The following is a 9,237-nucleotide window of genomic DNA, read 5'->3' as shown; positions in this document are numbered from 1 at the left end:
TTAATCGAGTGGGTGGGAGGGTGTGTTGGTAAATTGAACTGACATCAAAGGGATCACATGCGCTATGAATTATTTCTAAAAGTTCTTCGTATAGAGAATAAACATCAATAATTATTTTGAGGGGATCGCTGGTTAAGATTCCTAGAAGTTAAATTTTATTATTGTTGTAGTTAGTCGGTTAAAAATGTTGACATCATTGTGCTTTTTCATGGTTTTTAATAATTTAAAGATTTATTTTTTTCTTGGAGCTTCGCTTGGAGTTGTATATCGTGTTACCATTACCCGCTGGCTTTTTTCAAAAGATCTTATTTTATATTATGGTGCTTGAAAGAAAGATTTTCATAAGGGAAGATGCCTAGGAATCAAATCCATCGGTCCCTAGGTCTATTAAGGGAACCCCTCAATACGTGTATTTTATTTAAACCAGAGCAAATCTATAAAACTCTTAAAAAATGAGAAAACATGACTTTCCAATATTTAAGGCTCGGCAATTAACATCAAGCCGCTTAAAATTCTTTTAGAAATTCAATTACCTTTGCATGGACATTAGACTCAATCCTACTGGGTGCCTAGAATGTTGTCATTAGCAGAAATAATAAGTGTATTTGAGAAAGACGAGCTCTTACACTGTTTGTTTGTCTGTTTGTACGTCTGTGCTAAAAAAAGATAACAAAAAAATAAAAAGAAAAGAAAAAATGAATAAAAGAAAATGAATAAAAAGAGAAAAAGAAAAGAAAACCCAGAAAAAAAACAGAAAAACAAAAAAAAAAAGAAATATTAATGACATCATATTATTTCATTTGGAATAAAGAATCTGATTGGAGGTTCGACTCCCTCTTTTTTGTCAACAATTTCAAAGTCATTGCCAATTTGTGAACTATGACTACTTCCCTCAGAATCGGTTTCTGATCGGTCTCAATCATTTTTATTACTCAATTTTATATCTTCCACTGACTTTTTTATACCCGGATTTTGCTTTGATTCCTTGATATTTTTGTCCTCTTCTCTCACCACTGCATCATCGTTCTCATCTTTTGTATCAGAATCCTTTGCTTTCTTCTTTTTCTTTTTTGACGTGCTCTTACTCTTTCCTTTGTATTCATAATAGTAAAGTGGCCAAAAAGAGGCAAAACATCTAACGTCTTTAGTTAGATTCGGTAGTAACCAGAAATGATGTTTTCCTAAGCTTACGATCCATATCAAGCAGAACAAAATAAATCGTAACACGGCTAGTCCAAGAATAAACAATAAAAACCAGCACCAGCTAAGCTAAGATAGTAGACTCCCTTCCTCAGCGTAGGTGACCAAGGTGGAAAAGACAAAATCCAACATTGGCTAAAACTACCAAGGTTCTAGTGACCCAACACCACAGCAGGATGGGATCGTAGATCCATGTGTAGGCATCAGAAGAGTCAAGGAAAATTTGCTCAAGATGCATGTCTAATTGGATATTCCTCTTCTTTGTTTCGATTTTTCCTCCCTCTTTCTTCTCATACCCTTATTTTGGTTTTCCTTCTCCTTGACTGCTTTCTGCGTCTTCGCCCTTCTTTTCTTCTTCCTCTGCCTCAATTTTGATACTTTTAAATCTCCTTTTCAATCCTTTGTTATCCTCTTTTCCCCCTCCTTTTTAACTTTTGTCTCTTCTTTTGTATCTTCCTTTTTCCTTTTCTTTTTTTGTATGAACGTTGGAGACGGCTATTTTTTGCTCTATGAAAAAACTTGTAACGTAGCATGAGGTCTAGGTAATCAGTAACAGCAGTTCTATTAGAAAAGGTTGGAATTGCTCCCTCTTATTTCTCGTGAGCCCATTTTGATTCCACGAGAGCATCAACTGCTTTCGACCCAATAAAGTAACCTACTTGATGGTAAAGAAACTTAGTTTGCTTTATGGGTACATTCTTCTTCATCCACTTTGCGATCTGTGTCATTACTTTTGATGGTTTATAAAGTAGGTGAGACATGTAAAAATTTTGAGTGACCACAACATATTTCAATTAGTGCCAAGTGCAATTGAAAAATGTAGGTTACTGAGTAACTCAGTAGGTTACTGAGTCACCTACTGAGTCACCTTCTCAGTAGGGGCCCACCCCAGGCCACTCAGCGCGTCCCCAGGTGGCGGATAGGGGAAACCCTTGCAGATATGCAGGGTACCTCCGGTGGTGATGGAGGCGAGGACCAAGGGGAGACCCAGCCCTTGGGGGTCCTAAAATATAACTGGGATACCCTCGCCCGGGGGACATAAATTCAGGCGGAGGAGGAAGAAGGCCCCTCTTATGTAGACTGAGCTGGGCCCACCGGCGTGTGGATATGTCCCGTCAGCTTCAAACCTTCTCCCAACAATGGGTAAAATCGTATGGTATGGCAGATTATCATCGTAGGAGGATCCTCTTCAGGAGGACAACTGCGAAAGGGCGGATGATTCAGCGACGAACAACGGCCTTTGACGGACGAACAACGGCAAGTTGACGGAGAGGAGTGGCTTACCGCCGTCTCCTAACCAGCCTTGAAACCTCTCCTTTTAACAAATGAATTATGGCTCTATAAATCAAAGCAGAATTACTACCGCGTCCGGGGAAACCGACGAACCTAGAAATTTGATGATGATGGCGAATGGAAGTAATATTGAACATACTACCACGTACGGGAAGCCGACGAACATGCTGCCGCGTACGGGGAAACCGACGATCATAATAGGCATATGACGACCCCCGGACGGGATGAGGTTACCCTGCGACTCATCTCCACTAAAACTCTACTCAACATAGGAACACTCAACACCCGGACTCTAGTCAACCCAGGAAAAATGGATCTACTACTGAGAGAACTAAACCGATACAAGTGGGACTTAGTCGGGCTATCTGAAACACACCTCCCCCGAACTGGTGAGGAAACTATCTGTGGAACCTACCTCCTACTCTCGGGACGCACCGATGGCACTCACAGACAGGGTGTTGGATTCATCCTCTCACCAAGTACAAAAAATGCGCTGATCTCCTCCACGCCCGTATCAGAAAGGAAAACAACCATTAGACTAAAGGGATCCGTGTCAAACCTTACCATCATCCAGCTATATGCTACTGACACTGCTCGAAGCGATAAAGAATGCGAACAGTTCTACTTTCAACTTCAAAGTGTCACCGACCAAACACCAAAGAAAGATATGCTCATCGTCATGGCCGACCTCAACGCTATCACGGACAACGATCAGATTGATCGGAGAGATGTAATGGGATCGCATGGCCATGGCCGACTGAACGGAAGAGGTGAAAGGCTAATTAGTTTCTGTAGAGAAAACGACCTGTATATAACTAACAGCGCCTTTAAACACGGACACCGCCGTAAGGTCACCTGGAGATCCCCCAACGGAGTAACTGAAAACATGATAGACTATGTACTGATATCTAAACGCTGGAAGTCCTCAATAATGGATACTGTATCCCTTCCTGGTGCAGACTTTGATTCAGATCACTCACTCCTGATGTCCAAACTCAAGCTAAGACTGAAACGACTCCATAAGACGACAAGAATCCCTAGATTCTGGACAGAGCTGCTTCGCGACCCAATAAAAAAAGGTGCCTATACCACCAGCCTATCGTCAAAATTCCGAGCTATCAAAGAGAACTTCACTTCTCTCACTACCGTCGAAGAGATTGATCAACTGACTGAGCATCCAACTTCTGCAGTTTTGGAGACAGCAAATGATGTCCTCGGAAGGAAAACGAAAGACGAAAAGCCGTGGATTACTGAAGAAATAATCCAACAATGTAACCAAAAGCGTCTCTGCAACAACAAAGCTGACCCATGCAGCCGAGACACCTATAAATATCTCAATAGGAGAATTGATAGGGAAGTTTGAAAGGCCTTGCGTAACCATGTTACCGAGAAATGCAAGGAATACGAAACCCAGCTTAGGAACGGAAACGGTCAAAAACTCTTCAAAACAGTTCGTGAACTGTCTAGCAGGAAAGATCCCATCTCCACAGCAATCCTAGACAAACAAAACAATCCCATCAACGACGCAAAAATGAAACTCGAACGATGGAAGGAATATTTTGAAGATAAATTAAATCCGCAGATCATTGCCGATCCCAGCATCCTAAACTCCTTCCCCATTAATGATCGAGAACCTCAACCACCGGTCTTAAAATCAGAAACTGAGGCAGCGATAAGATTCCTGAAACGAGGGAAGGCCCCAGGACCGGACGGTATCACTGCAGAACTAATTAACATTGACTCAGAGGACGTCGTCGAATTGTACCACAAATTTGTGTCAGCCGCATGGTCGACGGGCCACCTCCCACAGCTATGGTGTAAGGCAGCAGTGGTCCCAATTCACAAAAAAGGCTCAAGAAGAGAGTGTGAGAACTACCACCACTGACCAAAATTCTCCTACGTAGAATCCAAGCAATCACAGCCTCCGTTCTGGATGAATACCAAGCTGGCTTCCGACCTGGACGATCGACCACTGACCAAATCTTCACCGTTCGTCAGCTCATGGAATGCTTTGTCGAGTTCAACAGAGACCTATATCATCTCTTTATTGACTTTCGGCAAGCCTTCGATTTAATCTGGAGGAAAGGTCTGTGGCACATCCTAAGACATTACGGTATCTCCGACCAAATCGTCACGATTATTGAGAATATATACAGCCAATCCAGAAGCCGGATACTCACCACTGATGGACTCTCTGATGAATTCTTATCATCCTCGGGAGTTTTACAGGAATATATTCTGTCGCCCCACCTGTTCAACCTGTTTCTTCACGCCATTCTGTCGCTGATACCAGACGAACATTGAACCAAAATAGGTGGAGTCCTAGTAAACAAGCACGCCTATGCTGAAGACATCGACCAGCTCTTTACAACGGCCGCTGATCTCCAAAGACAAGCAAACTGTCTCAACGAAGCCACAAAATCTTTTAGCATGCAAATTAACGCCAAAAATGAAAGTTATGGTCACGTCACGCCAAAAACAAGCAGCTACTCCTTCCATAACGATTGACGGCCAGCCAGTTGAAACGGTCAACCAATTGGTCTACCTGGGCAGTCTTCTCACAGCGGACAATTGTAATACCTCCGACATAAAACGCTGCCTAGCTCTTGCTAGCTCAAGTTTTAAAAGGCTCACAAATATCTGGAAATGTCGAAACCTGTCGAGCCAGCTGAAAGTTCAACTTTTCAACAGCCTGATTGTGCCAATTACTATATATGAGTGTGAGACCTGGACCTTGAAGATCGAAAATGAACGCAACCTACTTGCATTTGAGACGAGATGTCTCCGTCGCATCGCAAGAATCACCTACACTGAACATGCGACCAATGAGGAGGTGCGAAGACGGCTGAAGTCTTTCGACACAATCCTAAATAAAATCAAACGACAACAACTGCGATGGCTCGGGCATGTCAAGAGAATGGACCACGACCGTCCACCAAAAATCTCCCTCGAAGGAACAGTAGACGGATCTTGACCACGAGGAAGACCTAGCAGGAGGTGGATTGAAAACTTTGACCGAAAGCGCATCGTTGAGTTGACTTGAACTGTACACGATAGAACAACGTACCGAGCCCTAGTTCATGAACTGTCAAAAGAAGTGATCCCAAAACATCCCGCAAGGATGGATGGGACTTAAGTAAGTAAGTAAGTAAGCAATTGAAAAAATAACCCCATAGTAAGGGCCAGCAGATTTTCAGATTATTAGAAAAGTGTATAGCCCAAAAAGTAGATAAAAGTGGAAAAGGGACTTCTTAATAAATAATGACTTTAAAAGCTATGAAATATACACAATAGTACACAAATATACATATCTGTTTCATATGGAAAGTCAGCATGGCTGTAAAAAATATTTAAATCTAATCATGCTTGCAAAATTTTGACTGATCTATAGAGCTTTTCTCCTTCCTTGTGCAGGTATATATCTGTCGTTTTATCTAGTCTAAATGGTTTTCAGATTCGATAATGATAAGCTTTGTGGAAACTAAAAATCCAAAATTACAAGAATGTCTGAAAAATAAAACACACCTCGTCACATCTAACGAAATTTCCACTATCGTCCCATTGACACTATTATATTTAGACACATTAATTTTCATACATCAACAAAGTTCCAGCAGGGTTTGTTTTTTACTTAAAAGAGACAAACAAGCACATTGAACACTTAACTTAGTGATATTCTAGTCTTACACCAGCTAATTAGAGCAAAATCATTTGTGACAGCAATGTATCCATTTGTGAATTGGCCTTCCCCAAAAATGCATTAAATTGTATCAGATTAAACTTGATACAATATATTACAAAAATTTTCAATCAAAACCATGAAACTAGGGAAAGGTTTCCATGAAAAGTTATTCTTGCTATAAAATGTGAAATGGTAATTCACGTTTTTCTTTTTATAAAGCAAAAACTATTTAATAGAATATACCAGACGGGGGGAATAATGGTGCTTGGCAGAATTTTTGGGATATTCGATCCAAATTTGATTTTCTAGAGAACCTGAGAATTTCAGGAGTTTCACCAGATATTGCTCTATATATGACCAAGTAGGTTTATCTCATATCTCAATTGTGGCAAAACATATCAAAGGGACGGACAAAAATATTGTTTCCTTTTTCATCTCAATGTAATCTTCCTCGACCAAAATAAGGCCTTTGATAAAAAATTATCATTGTTACCTGATGACAAGGCTGTCTATATATTAGATAGACAATTATGCTTCCCGGTGAAAATAATGACCACAGGTAGCTTGCTGCTGAGGCTAGCTGTTAGCAGTAGTAGTAATGTTTCCCGGAAGATCTATAAATTTCTATCTAATACAACTTAAGCTGTCACTGTATTTAAAGAAAGAAGTGGCCCAAGGAAGGTGTTCCTTTTGTTCCCCAATGAAGGAACCAAACTAGATCCAATTCTATTTAAACTCTCCAGAAACAACACCCCTGAGGTGGTTAAGAACAGCGAAGAACTAAATACAGACAGTTCGAAACTCTTTGGATCAGCAACTTCCACAAAAGTTGCTCTTCCCTGTAAGATCGAATAGAATTGGTTTTATTTGCACAATTCTGTAATTTAGTGACGTCCAAAAGTGAATTGGTTGAAAAGGTATTTCCAAATATTCTAACCAATTATAAAAATCATAAATGGCTAAGCAAATGAGCGATTCTGGCAGCCAAGAATAAAGACGTCCACGAAATCAACAATATTATTTTGAGTCATTTACAGGTCAGTCGACACAGTTCTGGAACCAAATGAAGCTGTTAATTATCCATCTGAATTTTTAAATTCCCTGGATCTCCCAGGGTTTCCACCACACGTGATACAACTAAAAATAGGCGTACCAATAATACTCTTACGAAATATTAACCCACCAAAGCTTTGCAATGGCACGCGACTTGCCGTAAAAAAAACAAGGGAATACATAATAGAGGCAACAATCTTGACAGGGCCTTTTGAGGGCGAGGATGTTCTTATTCCTTGCATTCCCATGATTCTAATTGATCTGCCTTTTAATTAAAAGATTGCAATTCCTAATTCGATTAGCGTTTGCAATCACCATCAACTGATACCAGATTGCATCATTACCATCTGTTTAAGAGATAAAAAAAATGTTTAAGTTCAGTTCAGAATACCCAAAGTTGTTATGTTAACTGCAAAAAATATTTACAATGCCTGAGCATTACTTTTAATATTTTAATTCAAAACTGGAAAAATACCTAAAAATTTCAAAAACTAGTTGTTTTTTTTGTTAGATAAAATCAACTTGCTACGTGATAAAGCTTGCAGGTTTGAACGCAACCAGCTACATAATGTCAGTTGTAAGGCCCAAAAACCGAAAATTTACAAGTACTACCAAAGGATGATTCTAAATGATCCAAAAAGCAAAATTTGAAACAATCCCAAATGATGATTCTCTATTTTGACAAGGAATTACAACAATTCAAAAACCTTAAAAAGGAAAACCAAAAAGTTACAAGCTTAGTAGAAATCATTGTTAGAAATTGGACTTACTTTAATAAAAAAAAAATGTCCTTACAGTGCTGTCACAAATGATTTTGCTCTAATTAGCTGGTGTAAGACTAGAATATCATAAAGTTAAGCATTCAATGTGCTTGTTTGTCTCTTTTAAGTAAAAAAAAACCTGCTGGAACTTTGTTGGTGTCTGACAATCAATGTGTCTAAATAGAATAAAGTGTCAATGGGACGATAGTGAAAATTTCGTTCGATGTGACTAGGTGTGTTTTATTTTTCAGACATTCTTGTAATTTTGGGTTTTTAGTTTCTACACAGCTTATCATCATCGATTCTGAAAACAATTCAAACTAGATAAAACGACAGATATATACTTGCACAAGGAAGGAGACAAGCTCTATAGATCAGTCAAAATTTTGCAAGCATGATTAGGTTTAAATAATTTTTTGGCCATGCTGACTTTCCATATGAAATATATATGTATTTTTGTGTACTATTGTGTATATTTCATAGCTTTTAAAGTCATTATTTATTAAGAAGCCCCTTTTCCACTTTTATCAACGTTTTGGGTTATACACCTTTCTAATGATCTGAAAATCTTCTCGCCCTTACTAGGGGGTTGTCTTTTCTATTTCAATTAGCACTAATTGAAATATGTTGTGGTCACTCAAAATTTTGACATGTCTCTCATACTTTATGAGCCTAATTAGATGACTGAATACAGAAAAATGTACTCTTACACTCAATAAATATAAGATTTAAATGAACTAAGCTTCGATTATGAATCCGTTTTCTTTCAACACACAGGAGGGACAAGCCTCTAAGCCTTGACAAATTCAATCACGCTTTTGGTGTATCACCACTGGACAGTACATCACAAGCTAAATTTAGAGTTCTCCCAGAAAACAGTTCAAGGGTGACTCAATTTCCGTATAATTATTACCAGTTTTATCTAAATTTAATATCTTAGAAGAGAGACAAGTTCCTAGATATTGTTCTTATAGATCAAACTTGCGGTTATTATCAAACTAGCTGTTGGGGTGGTATAATTATCACCAGTTTTATCTAAATTTAATATCTTAGAAGAGAGACAAGTTCCTAGATATTGTTTTTATAGATCAAACTTGCGGTTATTATCAAACTAGCTGTTGGGGTGGTATAATTATCACCACTTTTTATCTAAATTTAATATCTTAGAAGAGAGACAAGTTCCTAGATATTGTTTTTATAGATCAAAATTTCGGTTATTATCAAACTAGCTATTGGGGTGGCGCTTCG

General features: G+C 38.9%; 1 protein-coding gene and 1 pseudogene across 1 annotated transcript; one reads left to right on the top strand and one right to left on the bottom strand.

The window, feature by feature from the left end:
* Positions 1–915: 915 nt before the first annotated feature.
* On the bottom strand, positions 916–1,992 carry LOC136033349 (translocation protein SEC62-like; annotated as a pseudogene).
* A 706-nt stretch (positions 1,993–2,698) lies between these two features.
* LOC136033348 (craniofacial development protein 2-like) lies at positions 2,699–3,856 on the top strand. The gene has a single exon (XM_065714142.1). The coding sequence runs from the start codon at positions 2,699–2,701 to the stop codon at positions 3,854–3,856; it is 1,158 nt and encodes a 385-aa protein (XP_065570214.1).
* The last annotated feature ends 5,381 nt before the right edge of the window (positions 3,857–9,237 follow it).

The sequence above is a fragment of the Artemia franciscana genome, chromosome 11 (genome assembly GCF_032884065.1).
Source record: "Artemia franciscana chromosome 11, ASM3288406v1, whole genome shotgun sequence".
In the NCBI taxonomy this organism is placed as follows: Eukaryota; Metazoa; Arthropoda; class Branchiopoda; order Anostraca; family Artemiidae; genus Artemia; species Artemia franciscana.
Note: the sequence above shows the minus strand (reverse complement) of the source record. Positions and strands in the feature narration are given on the sequence as shown.